We start from the raw sequence: 24,947 nt of genomic DNA, 5'->3' as shown, positions 1-24,947 counted from the left end.
AAGTTGGAGAGACTATGTCTCACATACTTTGGACATGTTATCAGGAGGGATCAGTCCCTGGAGAAGGACATCATGCTTGGTAAAGCAGAGGGTCAGTGAAAAAGAGGAAGACCCTCAACAAGATGGACTGACACAGTGGCTGCAATAATGGGCTCAAGTATAAGGATTGTGAGGATGGCGTGGGACCAGGCAGGCAGTGTTTCGTTCTGTTGTACACAGGTCCCTGCGAGTCGGAACCAACTTGACAGCACCTAACAACAACAACAACATTAGGAGAATGCTCCCTGGGGGTCGTTGTTCAAATGGTTACCCTTCGTGTAAGATGTCCTCAGGAAATGACTTTGCCTTAAACCAGGTATTTTATCAATCTGCTCTCTTCAAATCTGTTCTATAATCACCTAGGCTCTAACTCACTCTCCCTAACCAGAACGGAGACGTTACATTTCAAAGGACTTCAAGGTAAAGGTGATCTGGTCTACAATCAACCATTCACTCACCACGTTGTTGTTGTTGTTAGGCGCCCTCAAGTCTGTTCCAACTCATAGCCACACTGTGCACAACAGAACCAAACACTTTCTGGTCCTGCACCATGCTCACAATCGTTGTTATGCTTGAGCCCATTGCTGCAGTCACTGTGTCAATCCATCTCGTTGAAGGTCTTCCTCTTTTTCGCTGACCCTGTACTTTACCAAGCATTGATGTCCTTCTCCAGGGACTGATCCCTCCTGATAACATGTCCAAAGTATGTAAGACGTAGTCTCGCCATCCTTCCTTCTAAGGAGCATTCTGGTTATACTTCTTCCACCATACCTCTGCAATATGCATGGTATCCAATCCCCTTAGCCCACATATGCTCTGTAAACCAATTCCAGCAAAAGCACCCCCTTTCTTTGAGATGTCCCGCCTCCCACTTCCTAATTGCTTAGCAACCAATCAGAATACTATAACCTAACCTTCTAGTTTAGGCCTCTGACTATCTCTGAGGAAACTGCTCCTCCCCAGAAGCACTAATTTTCATTTTGTGAGATCTAGCGTTTACCCCACTGGAGCAGTCTTTCTTTCAATAAATCTGTTTTATTTTCACTTTAAGCAGAGTACAGGTCATTACTCTATGATACCTGTACAGAATTCTGCCCCCTTAAGGAGGTGGATCATAACTTCCCACCCTTTAAGCGTGGGCTGTGCCTACTAACTTCCTTGCAAAGAGTACAGTATGGAAAGAGGATGGGGGGGAAGGAGCAATTTTAGAGTGGAGAAACCTGACAAACACTATCTCAGCCATATGATAATCAACAGTGATAAGTCCTGGCGATAGCATATACCCTTGAAACGACATAAGTATGGCACTTTACCTCTGTGGTCTTCCTCCAAAAAATGCATAACCTGTTTAATTATAAGAAAACCATCAGATAAACCCAAATTGAAGGACATTCTACAAAACCTGACCAGTACACTACAAAAAAGCCAAGGTCATCAGAAATAAGGAAAGACTGAAAAACTGTCAGTCTCAAGGAGCCTAAGAAGACATGACAACTAAATGTAATATGGCATCCAAATAAAGTATGGACTTTAGGTGATAATATTGGTTCATTACCAACCAACCAACCACTGCCGTCAAGTTGATTCAGACTCATAGTGACCCTATAAGACAGAGTAGAACTGCCCTATTAGGTTTCCAAGGCTGTAAATCTTTACAGAAGCAGACTGCCACATCTTTCTCCCAAGTGGCTGGTGGGTTGAAACTGCTGACCACTGACCTTTTGGTTAGCAGCCGAACAGTTAACTGCTGCACCACCAGGGCTCCCTATTGGTTCATTAGTTATGACAAATATATCATACTACTGTAAGATCTTAATAACAGGTCAAACTAGGCAAAGGATATGGGGAACTGTCCGTACTGTCTTTGTAGCTTTTCTGTAAATCTAAAACTTCCAAAGTAAAAAAAAAAAGACTTCCTCATTTTTTGAATTTGAAGAGATCTTTCAAGACTATCGGAATCTTTATTCCCAGACCCTGGATCGCTATAACCTTAGTATTTAAAGTGTGGTCACCTGGGAGCTCACCCCAGACCTGCTGAATGGGAAGCTGCATTTTAACAAGATCTCCCAGGTGACTGTGTGCATATTCATGTTTGAGCGGCACTGCTCTACAAGACTAGTAGAGGGCTGGAGTCCCCCCTCAGAGAGTTTAAAATCTATATTTTAATTTCAGTAACTAAGTAACTTGAAAGCTTTCCTAGCATCTACTGATCCCTGAAGTTAGGGATGCTTTCAGAAGTCCCCATCTCCTGCTGGCCTAAGGCCCCTCCTCTTTGCTCCACGTGGACCTGACCTCTTGCCTGGTTTACTGAATAATCGGTTGGCTGAATCTTCCCCGTCTACACCGACCTCTCCGAAGGCATCTACCACACCTTATTTTTCTTTCTATCTCCAGGCCTATATTGCCTATGATAGCCTGTGGTCGGGAGAGCGGCTCCAGATCTGCCCATGGCAGGCTGGTACATTTTCCTAGCTCTTCTTTCTCAGTGTCAACAAATACCAGGGGAATCTGTTTCAGTTAGACCTGTGGAAACACCGCACACTCACATCAGGACTCTATAGGTTAAACTATATGATATTGCCAATATTGGACTGTTCTGACCTACAAAGTCGTCAGTTTAATGAGATTCAGCTTAATGTTCCCATTTACTGTTTTTCCACTTCAAAAACTATTTTAGAGACATGTCACCACGAGGTAGATTGCATCAGGGTTGTTAATATTCGTGGCAACTTAATACTGATAGCTGAGCGTCAAATACAATCTACTTCCCAAATTCGGCCCAAGCCCTCCCCTCAATTATGCGATATTCAAATCCCCGCAGCCTGGCTTCCAGACTCCCACTCTTCCCATCTCTCAGAGGGGCCCTTGAGCGTTAGTAAAGGTCTCTACAAGGGAGCGGAAAAGGGAGGAACATTCCGCCTAAGAACATCTGCGGCCTGGCAAGCTTAGAGGTGGCGGAGCTGAACAACTAAACGCAGAGCACTCAAGACCTGGCCGGAACTCCCAGCACCCCGCCTACCCCGATCAAAATCACTTCAGATTGCCCGAAACTAAGATGGCGCGGGGGCGGAGTCAGCCGGCCGCCTCTAGGCCGGGCCGCGGTGACGCAACGGGGCCGAGGGGCGGTTCTAGCGCCAGCAGCCGCGCCCCGCCCCGCCAGCTTAGCCCCGGGGTTTCGGGTGTCTGTCGCGAGCCCTGGTTTCGGCCCGGTGGCGAACGCACCTACTCACCGGAGTCGTCATGAGATCCCCGGTCCGCGGCCTGCCCCTAAACGACGGCGATGAAGGCACGGACAGCACGCCCCTCTTGCAGGGCTCCCCGCGGGCGGAAGCCGGTGAGCGGCGGGACCGTCGAGGGGCTTCGGGCTGGCTGGCGGCTGTCTCGGGGCGGGTGGCTGTGGCCAGAGCGCCCGCGCCCTCTGCCGGCGGGACCACAGCTGCTCTATGTGAGGGGCCCTGAGGAGGGGGAGCCCATTTGAGACCCCACCAAGACGCTTCCTTCCCCAGCTGTCCCCGGTCCCGGCGGGCTAGTGGATGGGGGGCGCGGGCGGGGGCCTCGGCAGGTGCAGCCCAGCGGCGCCGAGGCAGGGAGCGGCCCGGCGCCGGCTGCGCTAGGCTCTCGGTGGTTTTCGGTAGTGCTAGGCTGGGGACCCGGTGGAGCAGACTGGGAGAGAAACCTCAAATCAGTGGATGGGTAAAGGGTCGGCGGAGTCTCTGGCTTTTCCTTCTTGTCACGGCCAGGTTCCCGCAGCTGCAAATCGGCCAGCATGTGATTTGGTAGCTTCTTGGACGGGAAGAGAAGTCAAAAACGGACTGGATTTATCACGATAAAAAAAGTTAGAGGTTTTTTTCTTTTAAAGGACCGAATTAACCTTAAAGTTAACAGTGAGTTTGCGGAGGGCAATTATTGCATAACCCGGCGAGTATCTAGAAACTGTGCAGTGAGGGACTAAAAGTACTGCACATACGCCTTCGCCCCCGCCCCCACGTCTAGCAGTCTACAGTTTGAGTTAGGAAACAGTTCAGTTATCCTAACGATAAGATAGCTATAGATCGTTAAAGTAATTTGCCAAAGGTCTTGCAACAAATAGAAGAGGTACTTCAAAACTGTCTTCCCTGGATTTGGGAAAATTTAAATACTTTGGTATTTGATACTTGTGTAATGTAGCTTGTTTAAAAGTAGTTAAAAGTAAAGAACAAATCTGCATGCATTCTATATTTACCAAAGATGTGTGCATGAGAAAAAGGTGATTTTGGAAATTTGACTTTCTTAACCAAAACCCGTTGCCGCCAAATCGATTCCAATAAGGTTTCCAAGGAGCGGCTGGTGGATTCAAACTGCTGACCTTTTGGTTAGCAACTGTAGCTCTTAACCACTGCGCCACAGTATAATTGTGTGGTATCTCTATGTTTTTAACATTACCATATGGTGGCAGTAGAAGTGGGAGCATTATAGCTCCATCCTGCTGCTGGGGACTTATTTCAGTCAATGTTAAATGTAACTACTGTACTGTAGTGATAACATTTTACCTGGGAGTCGGATTTAGCTTAATAAACTGAACTTTTTTGTGGTTTATCATGTTAGAAGTCTGTAGTCTTCTGTAAAATAATGTAGTATGGAAATACAAAAGAAAACATAATAAAGATACTCCTAGAGACTACTATAGTCTGTGACAGTTGGAAAAATATGTGTGTGTGTATATAATCAAAATTCCGCTCAAATGTTAAACGTCATTAATTTTCAGGGAAATGCATATTTAAACCCCAATGCGGTGCCATTGTACACCCACCAGAATGTCTTGGAAAGACTTAGTATACCATATGAGTAACTAGAACTCTAATACATTACCGGTAAAAGTGTAAAAACTGTACAACTACTTTAAAAAACTGGTAATTTCTTTTAAAGTTAAACATATATTACCATATAACCACTCAATGTTTATAAGAGTTTTATTCATAACAGTAAAAAAAACTAGAAAAAACCTAAATGTCCATCAGCAGGAGAACGGATAAACAAATTGTGGTCTATCCATACAATGGAACACTGCTCAGTAATAAAAGGGAATAAAGTAGTCATATACACAGCAATGTGTATGAGTCTCAAAACATGCTGAGCAAAAAAAAAAAAAAAAGCCACCATGTTAATGTATAATTTCATTAATATAAAGTTCTAGCACAAAATTAATCTGTAACAGAAAGTAGATCAGTGGTTGTCTGGAAGCTGTGGGTAGGAAGGAACTGACTGCAAAGGGCCACTAGGAAACTTTTTGGGGTAATGGAAATGTTCTATGTCTTGATTGAGGTAGACGGGTGCATACATTTGTCAAAATTCATCAAGCAGTGCACCTGATATGGGTGTGTTTTCTTGTATGTAAATTATACCTCAGTAAAGCTGGTGGAAAAAAATTAGCTCATAACATTGCTTTTAAAAACCATCCCTGCTTGATTCACAGGTTGAGTGTATCGAGCTTATGCTGTTAGCTCTGTTTTTCCTGGCTTGAAGTGACTACCTGCATTATGGCCATTTCCCTTCTTATTTTTACTCTTTCCATAACTACTAGAGAGCAAGTGAAATAGAAATAGCAGCAACACATTATTTTTGCTATTTAAAATGTGGTAAAGTGTTTATAGAGGAGAAGCCTACAGTTATAAGATACTGCATTAGTAAACAATATTTTAAATTTAGGCCCACTTAAGCTGTATGCTAAGTTTAAGGGCAAGAGAAGAGCTCCAGGAGAGAAGAGATGGAAAAGACAAAGACAGGTATAACAGCTAACAGTAGGAGGTGGCAGGGCTTATCTGATTTACCTCTCAATGGTGAATTCCTGGTTTTAGTAATAATATCTGCCACGTACAGGTCCAGTAGGAAACAAGGTTACCCTTAGCTATTTTTTATTTTTATTTTTCTAAGATTAAATTATGTTCTGTATAGTCAGTTTACAAGTTTAAGAAAATGGAAAGCTTGTTTAAAAAAAAAATTTTTTTAAATCTATTCAGAATTATTTTTAAAAAGATTTGGTACCTGAAGGAGTAAATCTTTAGCAGTCCTTGAAACTTCCCTTTCCATATGTTTACATGCATTTTGGTTACCTTTTCTGTTTGTTTCTGGAGCAATTGAGTATGAAATTAGCTGTACCTTTTCTATGCCTGAATTTCTAGTTTTGTGTTTATTTTCAGAAAAGGCTGATGAAATGTAGTCATAAAACTTTACAGCAGTAAAAAGATCTTAGAGACTGACTACTCCTTAGTGTAGCTTCATTTTATACCCAAGCAACTGAGGGCCAGAGAAGTTAATAACTTGCAAAGATTGCGTGTGGCTGTAGCCTTATTAAAGACTATTGTTGTTACAAAATAGATACATGCACACCCATGTTCATTGCAGCACTGTTCACAATAGCAAAAAGATGGAAACAACCTAGGTGCCCATCAGCGGACGAATGGATAAACAAATTATGGTATATTCACACAATGGAATAGTGCACAATGATAAAGAACAACAGTGAATCCATGAAACATAACATGGAGGAATCTGGAAGGCATTATGCTGAGTGAATTTAGTCACAAAAGGACAAATATTGTATAAGACCACTATTGTAAGAACTCAGGAAAAGGTTTAAACACATAAGACAACATTCTTTGATGATTACAAGGGTGGAGAGAGAGGGAGGGGGTATTCACTAACTAGATAGATAAGAATTATCTTAGGTGAAAGAAAGGACAACACAGACTACAGGGGAAGTCAGCACAACAGGACTAAACCAAAACTAAGAAGTTTCCTGAATACAACCAAACACTTGAAAGGACAGAGTAGTAGGGGCAGAGGTCTGCTTTCAGGGAACATCTAGGTTTATTAAGAAAATGTTCTTCATCCCACTTTGGTGAGTGGCATCTGGGGTCTTAAATGCTAGCAAGTCGCCATCTAAGATGCATCAATTGGTCCCAACCTACCTGGAGCAAAGGAGAATGAAGAACACCAAAGACACTAGGAAAATATTAGCCCAAGGGACAGAAAGGGCCACATAAGCCAGAGACTTCATTAGCCTGACACCAAAAGAACTAGATGGTGCCCAGCTACCACCAATGACCACCCTGACAGGGAACACAGCAGAGAGTCCCTGACGGGGCAGGAGAAAAGTGGGGTGCAGAACTCAAATTCTAATAAAAAAAAAAGACCAGACTTAATGGTTTGACTGAGACTGGAGGGACCCCAGAAGACATGGCCCCCGGACTCTCTGTTAGCCCAAAACTAAAACCATTCCCGAGGCCAACTCTTCAGACAAAGATTGGACTATGGGACATAAAATGATACTTATGAAGATTGTGCTTCTTAGCTCAGGTAGATACATGAGACTTAATGGGCAGCTCCTGTCCAGAGGCGAGATGAGAAGGCAAAGAGGGTCAGGAGCTGGTTGAATGGAAATGGGAAATTTGGGGTGGAAAGAAGGAATGTGCTGTTACAGTACAGGGAGAGCAACTAGGGTCACATAACAATGTATGATTAAATTTTTGTATGAGAAACTAACTTGAATTGTACACTTTCACTTAAAGCACAATAAAGTAAAAAAGACTGTTGTTAGAATCCATGGAGTCGGTTCCAACTCATAGCAACCCTATGTGCAACAGAAAGAAATGGTGCCTGGTCTTGTGCCATCCTCACAGTCGTTGGCTATGTTCAAGCCCATTGTTGCAGCCACCGTTGTCTGTCCATCTCTTTGAGGGTGTTCATCTTTTTTGCTGACCCTGTGCTTTACCAAGCATGATGTCCTTCTCCAGAGACTGATCCCTCCTGAAAACATGTCCAAAGTTTGTTAGACAAAGTCTCGCTTCTAAGGAGCATTCTGGCTGTACTTCTTCCAAGATAGATTTGTTCATTCCAGGGCTTTGAACCAGTTTGGGGGTTGAACCACTGCTGAGAATTTGCATTTCTAACAAGTTCCCAGGAAGTTATACATAAGTATCACCTGGGGATCTTATGAAAATATAGATTCCGATTCAGTGTATTTGGGATGGAAATGCAGATTTTCAGCAAGAAGCTGAACTTGTTAGAAATGCAAATTCTCAGCAGGGGTTCCAACTGGAATGAACTGGTTTTAAGCCCTGGTTCGTTCTTCTGGCAGTCCGTGGTATATTCAGTATTCTTCAACAACACCATAATTCAAATGCATCAGTCTTCTTCAGTCTTCCTTATTCATTGTCCAGCTCTTGCATGCATATGAGGCGATTGGAAATACCATGGCTTGAGTCAGGTGCACCTCAGTCCTCAATGTGACATCCTTGCTTTTTAACACTTTAAAGAGATCTTTTGCAACAGATTTGCCCAATGCAATACGTCATTTGATTTCTTGACTGCTGCTTCCGTGGGCGTTATTGACTAAAATTCAGGAGAACTCTGAGTTAGTCCCATCTTCCTTCCTCAACACAACACTGCCACCTTTGTGTTATATTCGAGAAATTCCTATTTGCAAAATGCTTAATCATTTTTACCTGATCCCTAACCAGTTTGAAAATCACCCTTCCACCTCTGTCATAAATAAGGAGACATGGCTTTAAATTATGCAGTGTTTCCTTATTAAGACAGCTAAAATTAGGATATGCTTCTTTAGTGTCATTAAGAATCAATATCTCCCAGACTGATACAATAATATGACTCAGAATTCTTAGTAACTTAACCCAACTATGGAATCCCAGGGTGGTGTAGTGAAAGCTCTTGGTTGCTAACTAAAAGGTTGGAAGTTCAGGTCCACCCAGAGGTGCCTCGAGACAAAGGCCTGATGATCTGTTTCCAAAAAAACCAGCTGTTGAAAACCCTGTGGAGCACATTTCTACTCTGAAATACGTGAGTATTGTCATAAGTCTGAGTTGACTTGATGACAGCCTTTTTTTTTTAACCCAACTGTGGTTTGCTTCTCAACATTTGCTTCTACTGAGCCCCGTGGAATTCAAAGGTACACCCAAAATGATGAGGGAAGAGTGGCTCAATGCTAATAAACAACAGGAAGTCTATAGGCTTTCCTGCCTAATATTAGTAAGAGGAAAGGAGGGAATTAGGCAAGGAAGAGCAAAGCTTCCCCTTCACCACACATAAAAATTCTTCATTCCTCAATCTTCCACCAACTGAAGGTTTATTTCTGTTCTATGAATGAGATGTCTCTTGTATTCAATTAAGTAAATTTTCAAAATACAGTTGTACCAAAGATGTCCTCATTCATATTATGAGAAATCAACTTTAGGGTTTCTAAGACATTTCTTTGCGTTTAAGGGCAAAGCATCAGTCTGGAGCCATAGCACCTGACTGCTAATCCCAGCTCCACCACTAACTAGCTATGTGACCTTGATCAAGTTACCTACCTTTCTGTGCTTTACTTATCTATAAGGAAAATACCTAAGTCATAGGGTTATTCTGAGGATTAAATGAGTCAATAGAAAATGCTTAGACTAGAGCATGGAATGCTATATCAGAACTTGGGTTTTCTAGTTTACGGTAGTGATAATCTCATGCTTCCTGTGCTTTGTTTTCATTTTGTTTTGTTTTTGCCTCTATATTCTGTTGGGGAGAGAGGGTTTACAGTCAAGATTCAATTACATAAGGCTTGAGTTTCACAACTATGTTTTACGTATGAATATAATCTTAAATATTAGGTAAGGAATGCTAGTAGAGAGCAGCCCTATTAGAGAATGAAGGGAAACAGCCTAGGGTCATGTTGTGATAATGAATGTTAATACTGAAATAACTGGGTCCATTTTAATGGGATTTTGTGTTTCCACATAAATGGATATTAATTTGGCTGCTAAACGAAAGATTGGCGGTTCGAACTCAGCAACTGCTTTGAGGGAGAAAGATGTGGCAGTCTGCTTCCATAAAGATTGACAGCCTTGGAAACCCTATGGTGCAGTTATACTCTGTCCTATAGGGTTGCTGTGAGTCAGAATCTACTCAACGGCAACACCTAGAAAACGTGCCTTAGCAGCATCCAGACTGTCTTTAGCTGGCCATTTGGTTGGAGCAGACAGCAAATGTGTCAGATTCAGGCAACAGGGACAGCATCAATGGAGCCTTAGAAATACAGTTATCAAAGGTCTGGATCTAATTGTGGTAATGGGGCCAAAATTCTAATAGCTATATCACTGAATAAAGAGTTCAAGAATGACAAATGAAAAGTTCTCTTTTGAAAGATGAAAATCTTGCTCAGAGAAAAATTGATAGCAGTTGTTAAATGTGTGAGGGCTTATAGAAAAGTGAGTTGAATATATTAGGATATATTAATATATACGTAAGTATAAAAACCCATTTCCATCGAGTTGATTCCGAGTCATAGCAACTGTCTTAGTCATCTAGTGCTGCTATAACAGAAATACCACAAATGGATGGCTTTAACAAAGAGAAATTTATTTCTTCACAGTAAGGTAGGCTAAAAGTCCAAATTCAGAGTGTCAGCTTCAGGGGAATGCTTTCTCTCTCTTTTGGCCTTCTCATCGATGTTCCCCCAGACTAGGAGCTTCTCGGCGCAGGGACCCCAGTCCAAAGGATGCGCTCTGCTCCCGGTACTGCTTTCTTGATGGTATGAGGTCCCCCTGTCTCTCTGCTCACTTCTGTCTTTTATATCTCAAGAGATTGCCTCAGGACACAATCCAGTCTTGTAGATCCAGTCATGCCTTACTGACACGACTGCCACCCATCCTCCCTCATTAACATCATAGAGGCAGGATTTACAACATATAGGAAAATCACACAGTACCAGGAATCATGGCCCAGCCAAACCGATACACATGTTTTTTGGGGGACATAATTCAAACCATGACAGCAACCCTATAGGACAGAGTAGAACTGCCCCATAGGGTTTCCAAGGAGCGGCTGGTGGACCTGAACTGCTGACCTTTTGGTTAGCAGCTGAGCTCTTAACCACTGTGCCACCAGGGGTCCATACCTAAGTATAGTTGTGCTATATTCATCAAGGTTTCAGTCTGAATTAGTTGAGAATCACCAAGAGGCTTATACTCTGAAAAATGTATTTTTGTTTGAGATAGGTCAATAAAAACAACAGGATTCTTGAATAGGGGAATACACACACACACACACATAATGTTAATGTGTCATTACCAAATAAAAATACGCATATATTCATATGTTGTTGTTGGATGCCGTTGAGTCGACTCTGATCTAGCAACCCCATGGGGCAGAGTTGAACTGCCCCCATAGAGTTTTCTAGGCTGTAATCTTTATGGAAGCAGATCATCAGATCTTTCTCCTGTGGGGCTGCTGGGTGGGTTTGACCCACCAACCTTTTGGTTAGCAGCCAAGAGCTTGACCATTTGTGCCACCAGAGCTCTTTTATATTCATATATGCATATTTAATGTTTAATGTGTCATTACTAAATGAAATGGTTGTTCAAATCTTTCAGCAGGCATTTATCAAACAACTTAGTGTTTGGATTATACCTGTTTTTCTTTCTGAGGGGATCATCCCTCCTAGTTTGCTCCCTGAATTCCCATCCTCTTTCAATTCTGCAACTCAGTAAAAGAAGTAAAAAGAAAATATGTGCATATGCCTGCAATTAGAGTAAAAAATAGATCAAGTTCCTCCTTTCACATGACCTTTCTTTCAATGGTTCCTCCAAACTATTCTGCCTTTTTTTTTTTTTAAATTGTGGTACCATTCTGCCTTCACTTATTTCCCTTTTTCCTGGGCCCTTTAAGTGTGATAACTACTGAGCAGCTATCACAGAAACTTAGCATAGATACTGCAAGTTTGCTTCTGGATTCTTAAATACTTTTCATTTAGGAGAGTCTTAAGTATTTATTACAGCTGCTCATTCAAACCCAACCTCTGAGGATACTCTTCAAGGTAAGGAATTTATCAGGAGTGATTTCGTGCCCTAGTCTTGGCAGTAAATTTTTTTTTGCTGTGGTGCATTTACATTGAGATGGCTACTAACCTATAGTCAGGACTCTATATACTGTGGCTAGTAAGTACTTACTGATGATGCTTTATATAGTTTTTCAGGGATAATGATGCCATTAAATCCTTTTACCTATTTTTTCCATGCCATGTCTTTGCCATCTGAACCCCAGCCAGGGATTAGGGGTTCAGTTTTGACTCTGGCATAGAGGCTTTTCTGAGCAAGGTTGATAAAGCTGCTACCCCTACATTTTAATGAACTGTCTTACAGCTCAGGTTTTCATGGGTAATTTTTATGAAAACTGCAGATGGTCAGCGAAAAAGAGGAAGACTCTCAATGAGATGGATTGACACAGCGGCTGCAACAGTGGACTCAAGCATAACAACGATTGTGAGGATGGTGCAGGACCAGGCAGTGTTTCGTTCTATGAGTTGCTATGAGTCGGAACTGACTCAACAGCACCTAACAACAGCACAGATACGGGGAACGAATTCTTTTTGATAAATGTTTTCAGATATACTTAATCTGAGGATATTCTTGGGAAAATAGTCATGATTTATTAATTTACGCACTTCTAAAAACTAACCTAACTTTAGTGGTTTAGATAATGTCATCTGATTATTTTTTTAATTAAAGTTTTCCTCAATCTTTATTTCAGCTGTGGTGTGCTGCTCTGCTCGTTACAACTTAGCACTTTTGGCCTTTTTTGGTTTCTTCGTTGTCTATGCATTACGTGTGAACCTGAGTGTTGCATTAGTGGATATGGTAAATTCAAATACAACTTTAGCAGAGAACAGCACTTCCAGTGAATGTCCAGAGCATTCTGTTCCCATAAAAGTTCATAATCAAACGGTAGGTGCCATTGTTTTAAGCAAGCATTTTTAATTAATTATAAAATACCACATAGTAAAAACTTTGAAAGATCTCTCTTCATACCACAGAAACCGTAAGCACTGTCTCCCTGATTACTCTAAATCACTTTCATTTTGTGTTTTCCCAGGAACTGGGTGGACAATAACATAACTGCAGCTATTGCCGCTGTGCTAGAATACAGCTCGATCCCTTTGAAATGTAGTTCTTTAGTCCCCTATATAAACATAACATCCTGGAAGGGAATTTGGAAAAACCTGTTTGGCATAGTAAATTGGGTTGTTTAATAGGTTGCTAAATCGTTTTTATAGGAGTATTATTTCAGAGGTGTTTCACTTATAGGGTTACTGTTGCAGGAGACCTTACATAGTATCAGCTGAAGGATGGAAAAATAAAAACTGGTGAATTTCTTAGGATATTCTTTTCCAAAATATATATATGCCTTGGTGGCACAGCAGTTAAACGCTCAGCTGGTAACTGAAAGGTTGACCGTTCATACCCACCCAGCGGCTCTGCAGGAAAAGAACCTGGCAATCTGTTTCGGTAGAGATTACAGCCAAGAAAACTTTATGTGCAGTTCTACTCTGTCACATAGGTCCTATGAGTCAGAATCAGCTTGATGGCACCTAACAACAGCCTAAGCTGCTTAAGTCATTTTGCCTGTTCTATGTTACAGTGGAATCCATAACTGCGTGTTCATTTATCCAGAAGATAAAGATAAGCTCTGGATTTTATACACTTTAAGTATTTAATTTTGCTTATCACAAAGGGAGACAATGTAGGGAGAAAAAGCTAGTGTCCTTTTTTATGGATGTACTTTCACTCATTTTCAGTGCTTATGAAGGAGCCACTTCACACCTGAATGAGTTGCCTGTGTCATTTACTAAGGGGAGCCGTCAAGCAGGGAGGAGGGTTTCTCTCCAAACAAGCATACACACAAAATAATGACTTATCAAAAATCTTTATATTTGACTTTAATAATGTTGAATAACATATCTGAGTACCCATCTCTCACTTTCCCTACTCCAGCCTATGGCGTTCAGGGACAGCACTGCTGTGCAGTTCACGAAGTCCTAGAATGCCACAGATAAGCTGCAAATTGGTACTCTAAGCAAGGATAATTAGACATTTGCTTTTGTATCTTTCTCTTGGGCAAATGTTTTTGTTGATCTAGCTACATATCTTCAGCTGGCTTACATTGACAGTAAAAAAATCCTGGAATGTTTCTTGACCCATTAGCTTGAGTATACAGTTACTTGCATTAAAGATAGCAGTATTCAAATCAGTCATTAAATCTCTATGTTACCTTACTGTGTGCTGCTACTAAGTAAAAGACAGTTCCCATTTACATGAAGTTTATGGCCTGGTTTAAATTCTTGCTCTTTTTATTTTTCCATATGCTCGTTCAAGTACTTGGTCTGAAATGGAGCAGTATTAATCATCTATGTGTATACATACTAGTAGCCAACATTAAGTGAACATTTATTGTGTGTCAGGCCGTATTTTATGTGCCCTTTTCATTTAATCTTCCCATATCACACGTCCAGTAAGTGACAGAGCTGGGCTTAAACCTAGGCCTGTCTACCTCCAAAGACTAGCTCAGCCACTACAGTATCCTGTTTAATAGCTTTCTAGATAAAGCATATGGCTCTTTTTTAAGCCTTTTTGGTCATGGTTGTTACAAATCCTCCACAACTCATCCTATAGTCTAATTTCATAATAGCAAATCTTGAAGTTTATGATTTTCAGTTGTCTTCCATTTATTTCTAGAAACTGTATGTCTGTATTCTGGTGACTGGCCTGCTTACTAGAAGGTGTGCATGTTCCTCAGTCTAAAGCAGTGATTCAAAATTATATTCATATTTACCTACTGATGAGAGAAAGGAGCTGTTAAGTCAATATCTTAAAGGGTTTTTTCCCCCCTCCTACTCCTTACAGGGTAAAAGGTACCAATGGGATGCAGAAACTCAAGGATGGATTCTTGGTTCTTTTTTTTATGGCTACATCATCACACAGATTCCTGGAGGCTATATTGCCAGCAAAGTAGGGGGTAAACTGCTGCTAGGATTTGGGATCCTTGGCACTGCTGTCTTCACTGTGTTTACCCCCCTTGCTGCGGATTTAGGAGTTGGATTTCTCATTGCAGTCAGAACACTAGAAGGACTTGGAGAGGTAATTTTTTTTTTTTTTTTTTACTCTTTTGTTTTACTTCTGTCTTTTTCTTAAAGATCTTCTTTGGTATGAATATGAACCAAAAATTAACATTAGAAGATAACAAGGATTTATTTTTTAATTAGAGAAAGGATTGACTTAAAAAATGACCTGGGTAGATTTTTGTTTGTGGTCAATAAGGTCTCAAGTAGAAGCACCCCAAAATTTGAAGTTTTACTCAAAGAGTAGAGAGAATATTTTCCAGAAGAGAGTTAATAGCTCATATTTTAAGAGATAGGTATATTAAAACCATTAAGATAGGCATCCCTTGATAACCACAAAGAAAATTAACAAACCTACCCCCAAAACGAAGAAAATCAAAAAGACTCAGTAAACACAAAATTGACAAAAAACAAAGGAAATGAGAAGAAAATCCATGAAGAAAAAGAATTCAGCACAGAAAATTAAGCGGAACAAAGAAACTGTCAATACCACCGAAAAAGAAAAGCATAACAAAATGACAGCAGTAAATGCATATCTATTAGCAATTACACTGAATGTAATCAGGTTAAATGCACCAGTCAAGAGATAGAGTGGCAGAATGGATTAAAAAAAAAAAAAAAAAAAACATGATCCATCAATATGTTGCCTACAAGAGACACCATTGGACACAAAGACAAAAAGGCTAAAAATCAAAGGATGTAAAAAAATATATGTCAAGCGACCCATACCTCACACCATATACAAAAACTAATTCAAAATGAATCAAAGACCTAAACATAAAGCCAAAAACTATAAAGATCCTTTAAGAAAAAATAGGATCAGCGCTAGAGGCCGTATGTCTTAAGCTGGGTTCTCTAGAGAAGCAAAACCAGTAAAGCGTATAAATACATATAGAGAGAGATTTATGTCAAGGAAACAGCTCACGTGATTGTAGAGACTAGAATGTCCCAAGTCTGTGGATTAAGGTAGAGGCCTCTCCCAATTCATGCAGCTGCAGAAGCTGGCGAACCCAAGGTCGGCAGGTCAGAGAGCAGGGTTCCCACTCACAGGCTGTGAAGGTCGACGAATTCCAAGATCAGCAGACAAGACCGCAAGGTTTCTCCTGATTCATGTAGCTGGAGAGGCCGGCAAACCCAAGATCAGCAGGTCGGGGAACAGGACTCTTGCTCACACGCTGTGGAGATCAACAGATAAGCTGCTAGCTCAAGTCCCAAGAACCGGAGATGAGACAACAGGAGGCAGCTGCTGGGTCTGGAACAAGCCAAAAACCTGGGCAAGGTGAGCAGGAAGGAAGTAGCTGGAAGAGGGCAGAGAGATGAAGGCTGAGGGTGCAGTGAGCCACCACAGGCCCCACCCCCACCGGTACCGCTCAGCAGATTCCATCATGGGGGTAATCACATATCAGATTTCAACAGGGAAGTGATCACAACATTATACAATTGTTAAAACCCTGAGAATCATGGCCTAGCCAAGTTGACATACAATCTTAACCGTCACACCCTAATACACGGCATTAACAGGATATAAGCCATAATTAACAACACACAAACTCCAGAAGATAAGCTGGATAACTGGGATCTTCTAAAAATTAAAGACTTATGCTCATCAAAAGGCTTCACCAGAAGAGTTAAAAGAAAACCTACAGACTGGAAAAATATTTTGGCTATTACAAATCCAATAAAGGTCTAATCTCTAAAATCTACACGAAAATCCAACACCTCTACAACAAAAAGACAAATTATCCAATTAATAAATGGGCAGACAAAATGAACAGACACTTTACTGAAGAAGACATTCAAGCAACTAATGGACATGTGAGGAAATGCTCACGATCACTAGCCATTAGAGAAATGCAAATCAAAACCACCGTGAGATACTATCTCACCCTGGCATTACTGGCATGAATCAAAAAAACAGAAAGTAACAAATGTTGGAGAGGCTGTGGGGAGATTGGCACTCTTATGTATTACTGGTGGGAATGCAAAATGATACAGCCATTTTGGAAAATGATATGGCGCTTCCTTAGAAAGCTAGAACTAGAAATACCATATGATCCAACAATCCCACTCCTAGGAATATATCCTAGAGAAATAAAGAGTCGGCACACAATAAAGAGTATGCATACCCATGTTCATTGCAGCATTGTTCACAATAGCAAAAAGATGGAAACAACCTAAGTGCCCATCAATAGATGAATGGATAAACAAACTATGGTACATACACACAATGGAGTACTATGCAACTATAAAAAACAATGATGAATCTGTAAAGCATCTCGCAACATGGATGAATCTGTAGGCCATCATGCTGAGTGAAGTAAGTCAATCACGGACAAATATTGTATGAAAACACTACTATAAAAACTCATGAAAAGACTTACACACCAAAAGAAACAATCTTTGGTCATTATGAGGGAGGGATGGGGAAGAAAAAACACTAAATAGACAATAGATGTGAAGAATAAGACAGTACACAATACTGGGGAAGCCAGCACAACTTGTCCAAGGCAAGGTCATGGAAGCTCCATAGACACATCCAAACTCCCTGAAGGACCCAATTACTGGGCTGAGGGCTGTGTGGACCATGGTCTTGGGGAACATCTAGCTCAGTTGGCATAACATAGTTTATAAAGAAAATGTTCTACATTCTACTTTGGTGAGTAGCATCTGGGGTCTTAAAAGCCTTTGAGTGGCTGTCTAAAATACTCCACTGGTCTCACCCCTTTGGGAGCAAGGGAGAGTGAAGAAAACTAAAGATACAAGGGAAAGATTAGTCCAAAGGACTAATGGACCACAACTACCACGGCCTCCACCAGACTGAGTACAACTAGATGGTGCCTGGCTACCACCACTGACTGCTCTGACAGGGTTCACAACAGAGGGTCCTAGACAGAGCTGGAGAAAAATGTAGAACAAAATTCTAACTCACAAAAAAAAAGACCATACTTACTGGCCTGACAGAGACTGGAGAAACCCCAAGAATATGGCCCCTGTACACCCTTTTAACTCAGTAATGAAGTCACTGCTGAGTCTCACCTTCATTTAAAGATTAGACAGGCCTGTAAAACAAAACGAGACTAAAGGGGCACACCAGCTCAGGGGCAAGGACTAGAAGGCAGGAGAGGACAGGAAAGCTGGTAATAGGAAACCCAAGGTCGAGAAGGGAGAGGGTTGTTAACCAGTGTCATAAAACAGTATGTGTACTGTTTAATGAGAAGCTAGTTTGTTCTGTAAACCTTCATCTAAAGTACAATAAAAAGAAATTTAAAAAAATATATCAAGCAAACTGTAAAAATGACGTGAGGGCAGCATCTGACCTCTCTCTTCACAAGGGGGAAGGAGAATCAAAATCAGCAGCCCAAGGCTGATTCCTATGAGGCAGAGGTCAGACTTGCTTCCTCTCTCCACCACCTTTATCAATTCTGATACCCACCATCCCTCCCACGGCACTTTCTACTTCTCTACTAAGTTCGATAATTCATCGCAATGGCCACACAGAACTCACAGACAATACTTATGATTATGGGGTTTATTAGGGAAATAACAGGTTATAATTCAGGTTCAAGACCACTCAGGATACAATTCTTCCATCAGGACAGCCTTTTCTCGGCTGTGCTTGCAGGCACGCCTCTCTCTGATCCTCAGCGTCTGCCCTGCTCAGGCAAGTGTTACAAAGCTCTTTTAGCTCTGCCAATAAGTAAGTGCCTAGAGACACCCCACTCCGCCAGTAAGCCTTAGCCCAAAGGCACTCAGCTTTCTTGCTCCACAGGCCTGGAAACCCACCACACCATCTCCTGCCAGTCTCTCCTGTCGCCGTTTCTGTGCCACTGCATCTCACTGCCTTCAGCATTATGGCTCTCTCTCTCGTTACCTGGTTCCAGGAGGTTTCCTGGTTCTAGAAGCTTCTCAGTGCAGTGATCTCGGGTCCAAAGGACACACTCTGGTCTTGGCTATTCTTCCTTGCTAGTGGTGAGATCTTCTCCCTGCTTTGGAATTGGCTATCTTTTTAAGCCTAGTGGGATGGCAAAACTGACCAATGCCCTTGATGGGCCACAATTACCCTATTTGCACAGTCCCACCCAAGTGATTGTTATAAGACCATGGCAAGAAAAGCCATATAAAAGCGATCCATTGCACCACAGATGTAAAAGACTTGTACAGAGAAAACTACAAAACACTACTGCAAGCAACCAAAAGAGACCTTCATAAATGGAAAAACATTCCATGCTCATAAATAGGAAGACTTAACATTGTGAAAATGTGGAAATGTCAGTATTACCCAAAGCAATCTATAGATACAATGCAATCGTGATCCAAATTCCAACAACATTCTTTAATGAGTCACCAAATTTATATGGAACAGAAAGAGCCCCTGGATAAGTAAAACATTACTGAAAAAGAAGAACAAAGTAGGAGGCCTCACACCACCAGATTGCAGAACCTACTATACAGCTACAGTAGTCAAAACAGCCTGGTACCGATATAACAGCAGACACATAGACCAATGGAACAGAATTGAGAACCCAGAAATAAATCCATCCACCTGTAGGCACCTGATCTTTGACAAAGGGTCAAAGTCTATTAAATGGAAAGAGATAGTCTTCTTCAACAAATGGTGATGGCAAAACTAGATATCCATTTGCAGAAAAATGAAACAGGATCCATACCTCCAACCCCATACGCAAAAACTAACTCAAAATGGGTTAAAGACCTAATTGTAAAACCTAAAACTATAAAGTTCATGAGAGAAAACGTAGGGACAATGCTAGGGGCCCTAATTTATGGCACAAATATAATATCAAGCATAACTAAAATTGCTCAAACTCCAGAAGATAAACTAAATAATGGGACCGCCTAAAAATTAAATACTTATATTCATCAAAAGACGTTTCCAAGAGAGTAAAAAGGAAAGCTTTGAACTAGGAAAAAAAATCTTTGGCAACAACATATCTGATAAAGGTTTAATCTCTTAAAATATACAGAAAACTTCAACAATTCAACAATAAAAATACAAGCAACCCAATCACGAAATGGGCCAAGGACATGAAGACACTTCACCAAAGAGAACATTCAGGCAGCCAACAAATACATGAAAAGATGCTTGCAATCATTAGCCAATACCCGTACCTGTTGCCGTCAAGTCTGTTCTGACTCATAGTGACCCTATAGGACAGAGTAGAACTGCCCTGCAGGGTTTCTAGGGAGTGGCTGGTGGATTCGAACTGCCAACCTTTTGGTTAGCAGATAACTATTTAACCACTGTACCACCAGGGCTCCCATTAGCCATTAGAAAGATGCAAATCAAAACCGCAATGAGATACCATATTACCTTGCAAGAATGGCACTGATCAAAAATTCAGAAAACAGTAAATGCTGGTGAGGTTGTGGGGAGACTGAAACTCTCATACACTGCTGGTGGGAATGTAAAATGGTACCACCACTATGAAAAACAATATGGCACTTCTTAAAAAGCTAGAACTAGAAATACCGTATGATCCAGCAATCCCACTCCTAGAAATATACCCTAGAGAAATAAGAGCCGTCACACAAATAGACATATGCACACCTGTGTTCATTGCAGCATTGTTCACAATAGCAAAAAGATGGAAACAACCTAAGTGCCCATCAGCAGATTAATGGATAAACAAATCATGGTACATACATACAATAGAATACTATGCAACAATAAAGAACAATGATGAATCCATGTTGTGAAACATCTCACAACATGGAGGACTCTGGAGAGCATTATGCTGAGTAAAACAAGTCAATCATGAAAGGACAAATATTGTATGAGACCACTATTATAAAAACTCAAGAAAATGTTTACACACAGAAAGAAACCATCTTTCATGGTTGGTTAATGAGGTATGGGGTGGGGCGGGGAAATCACTAACTAGATGCTAGACAGGTGTTAACTCTGGTGAAAGGAAAGACAATGCCCAATATAGAGGAAGTCAGCACAACTCGACCAAGGCAAAGGAAGACAGTTAGAGGAACACAAGGAAAAAAAAAAAGAGAGGCAACCATAGTATATACTATAACATATTGAACCCTACAACAGCAGTAAAAAATAATAACTTACAGGCAGGTACCTGTGCTGAATAGGGGAAGGAGGGTGTTTAGGAGTATACCCATATGCATACATACATAGGCTAGGCTGTGGATATTTTTACATTCCTATTTGTATGTACAGCATGTATATTTATATGTATAATAGAGCATATTGGGGGCACAGTCATAGAAGCTTCCTAAACACATCCAAACCCCTAGAGACCCAAGTTACTGGGGCTGAGGTCTGGGGACCATGGTCTCAGGGTGCATGTAGGTCAATTGGCATAACATAGTTCATAAAGAAAATGTTCTACATCCTACTTTGGTGAGTAGCGTCTAGGGTTTTAAAGGCTTGTGAATGGCCATCTAAGATACATCTGTTGGTCCCGTCCCATCTGGAGCAAAGGAGAATGAAGAAAACCAAAAGCACAAGGAAAATATTAGTCCAGAAGACTAATGGACCACATGAACCACAGCCTCCACCAGTCTGAACCCAGAAGAACTAGATAGTGCCTGGCTCCCACCACCAACCTCTCTGACAGGGATCACAATAGAGGCTTCCGGACAGAGCAGTAGAAAAATATGGAACAAAATTCAAATTCACAAAAAAGACCAGACTTACTGGTCTGACTGAGCAACCCCTGAGACTGTGGCTCCGGACATCCTTCTAACTCAGAACTGAAGCCATTCCCAAAGTTCACCTTCCAACCAAAGATTAAACAGGCCTATAAAACAAACAATGACATGTGCTGCTTAGATCAATCAAGGATACAAGACCAAATGAGCAAGACCTGCCCAAAAGCAAAGACAAGAAGGAAGGAAGGGACAGGAGAACCGGACGAATGGAAACGGGGAACCCAGGGTGGAAAGAGGGAGAGTGCTGACACATTGTAGGGACTGCAACCAGTGTCATGATGTCACGAAACAATTTGTGTATCAGTTTTTGAATGAGAAAACTAATTTTCACCTAAAGCACAATTTAAGAAAAAAAAGGATAGGCATTCTTTCCTCTTGTACTTTTGCCACAGTTTATCTCTGCTCTGTCGTTGATAGCCCAGATCTGAAACACATTTTACACAATGGATATCATATTACCTTGTTTTAAATGTGTTGTTATTCATGTAACTTCCTCTTTAGTTATCATTTGGTATTTCCTTTCGTCTGGTCCCCTAACTTAAACACAAATAATTTATTATTTCATGTAACTGTCTGTCTTTATTTCTCTGGTTCTTCTAGCCTTTCTGCTTCTTTTAGAATTGTTGTTACTAATTTTTATCTCTCTTTTCCCTTCTCCTAAAAAGAGCCCTGGTGCTGCAGTGGTTAAATGCTCGGCAGCTAACCAAAAGGTCAGCGATTCGAACCCGCCACCCTCTCTGCAGGAGAAAGATGTGGCAGTCTGCTTCCGTAAAGATTTACAGCCTTGGAAACCCTATAGGGCAATTCTACTCCCTTATAGGGTCGCTATGAGTCAGAATCGACTTAACAGCAACAGGTTTGGGTTTTTGTTTGTTTCCCTCCTGCTAAGATTTTTATCATTTTTTAAATTTTAGTTCCTTATCTTTCTTTTTCTTCCTGCTTCACTTTTGCATTTTACAGTTGATAATATGCACCTCCATCTTTATACAATGATCTCTTTTCCTTTCTAGCTTTGAACTTCTACCTGTGTACCCTAGGCATAGGTTTGTTTTTCTCTCCCTCACATTTGTTTAAACTAGGCAAGATGGTTATACAGATTCTTATCGATTTGCCCTGCTGCCTAAATCGTCTTTGCCATTCATTGGTGTTTCATTCTTCTTTTATTGTTTTTGAAAGAATCAACAGAAGGTATAAACTACTAAAGTATTTATCCTTCTTTCTATTATTAATAACGGTAAACCGCCAAAAACTCACTACCATCAAGTCAAATCTGACTCATAGCGACGCTGTAGGACAGAGTAGAACTGCCGCATAGGATTTCCAAGGCTGTAAACCTTACGGAAGCAGAAATAGCCACATCTTTCTCCCTCAGAGCAGCTGGTAGGTTCAAACCGCTGTTTGGGTTTGCAGCTGAGCACTTAACCACTGCGCCACCTGGGCTTCCTAATAATAACAGTAGCTACCATTTATCTATGGGTGCAGTGGTGGTTCAGTGGTAGAATTTTCACCTTCCACGCAGGGACCTGCTTTCAATTCCTGACTGATGGACCTCATGCACAGCCACCGCCCATCTGTCAGTGAAGGCTAGTGTGTTGCTATGATGCTGAACAGGTTTCTGCGCAGCTTCTGGACTAAAACGGACTAGGAAGAAAGTTCTGGCAGTCTTCTTCCAGGAATTAGCCAGTGAAAACCGTATGGATCACAATGATCCTGTCCACAACCTATCATGGAGATGGCGCAGGATCAGGCAGTGTTTTGCTCCATTGTGCATGAGGTCATCATGGGTCAGGGGCCAACACGACAGCAGCTAACAAAAACAACTACCATCTATCTTTACAACAATCATGGAAGATAGAAAATATTCTCTCTTTCACGTAGATGAAGAAACTGAAGTTCAAGGTTAGTTAATCTTTTTGAGATTGCAGTTAGTGCGTAGCTAAGGAGAGGTGTGAATCCACTATTTTGAATCTACTGAAAACTGTTTTCTCCCGCTCTCCAGTGCTGTCTACTCACCTGCGTGTCTCTGTGAACCTCCATGCCTCAACAGTTCCATTGCCTCTCCGTGTCAGTGTTTGCCTTTCACTAGGCTGGCTATCACCAAGAAAAAAATCAGGCTATAAACACTCTAATTTAATTCATCTCTTTTTTGTAGGACTATTTCCAGTTGATTAAGGACAATTTATTTATTTATTTTTATTGTTGTACTTTAAATGAAAGTTTATAATTCAAGTTAGTCTCTCATACAAAAATTTATACATACATTGTTCTGTAACCCTAATTGCTCTCCCTGTACTGTGACAGCACACTCCTGCTTTCCACCCCTGATTTTGAGTGTCTATTCAACCAGCTCCTGACCCTCTCTGCCTTCTCATCTCACCTCCGGACAGGAACTGCCCATTTAATGTCATGTATCTACTTGAGCTAAGAAGCATTCTCTTCACGAGTATCATTTTATGTTCCATAGTCCAGTCTAATCTTTGTCTGAAGAGTTGGCCTCAGGAATGGTTTTAGTGCTGGCTTGACATAGAGTCCGGGGGCCATCCTTTCTGGGGATCCTCCAGTCTCAGACCATTAAGTCTGGTCTTTTTACTAGAATTTGAGTTCTGCACCCCACTTTTCTCCTGCTCCATCAGGGAGTCTCTGTTGTGTTCCCTGTCAGGGCAGTCATTGGTGGTAGCCAGGCAACATCTAGTTTGATTAAGGACAATTTGAATTTTCTTGCAGTATCCCAGAGTATTAGTTCAGTATTTTTAAAGTTCAAAATAGGTAACATTCCTATTTCATTCAGGCCATTAATACACTGAATAAATAAATTTGATCTGGAGAGTTACCCTTTATGTCACCATTCAGTACATTACTTTCAACTTACTGTAACCCTTACCTTGTAATTCTCAAACCAGTTCACAGAATCCACGAATCTTTATTCAGGGTTTGAAAGTACTTCATTATAAGATTTTTTTACTTACCCTGTAAAGACGTCTTACTTGACAGAACCTGATTCTAGTTTGATTCTTATCCATAAAATTCTTTTTTGTGTGTCCAAATTTTTTTTTATTATTATTATGCTTTAGATGAAGGTTTACAGAGCAAATTAGTTTCTCATTATCTTATCTATAAAATTCTTGAACAGAAAGTTTGAACAGAATACTTGACTGATTTTAAAACATTCACAAAACTACCTTATGTTTCATCAAAATATCCTTTTCCCTCATCAGGGTGTTACATTTCCAGCCATGCATGCAATGTGGTCTTCTTGGGCTCCCCCTCTTGAAAGAAGCAAGCTTCTTAGCATTTCATA

At 41.0% G+C, this 24,947-nt stretch overlaps 1 protein-coding gene across 1 annotated transcript in view; it reads left to right on the top strand.

The window, feature by feature from the left end:
- Positions 1-3,201: 3,201 nt before the first annotated feature.
- The window catches only part of SLC17A5 (solute carrier family 17 member 5), a 68,302-nt gene continuing 46,556 nt past the window's right edge, over positions 3,202-24,947 (top strand). The window contains exons 1-4 of the mRNA XM_004381380.2: positions 3,202-3,373; positions 12,595-12,788; positions 14,745-14,978; positions 24,865-24,947. Of these exons, the coding sequence (XP_004381437.1) occupies positions 3,280-3,373; positions 12,595-12,788; positions 14,745-14,978; positions 24,865-24,947 (605 nt within the window). The 5' untranslated portion in view covers positions 3,202-3,279. The remainder of the gene's footprint in view (positions 3,374-12,594; positions 12,789-14,744; positions 14,979-24,864) is intronic.

Source organism: Trichechus manatus, unplaced genomic scaffold (assembly GCF_000243295.1).
Source record: "Trichechus manatus latirostris isolate Lorelei unplaced genomic scaffold, TriManLat1.0 scaffold00083, whole genome shotgun sequence".
Taxonomy (NCBI): Eukaryota; Metazoa; Chordata; class Mammalia; order Sirenia; family Trichechidae; genus Trichechus; species Trichechus manatus.
This window is presented reverse-complemented; position numbering and strand designations above follow the sequence as displayed.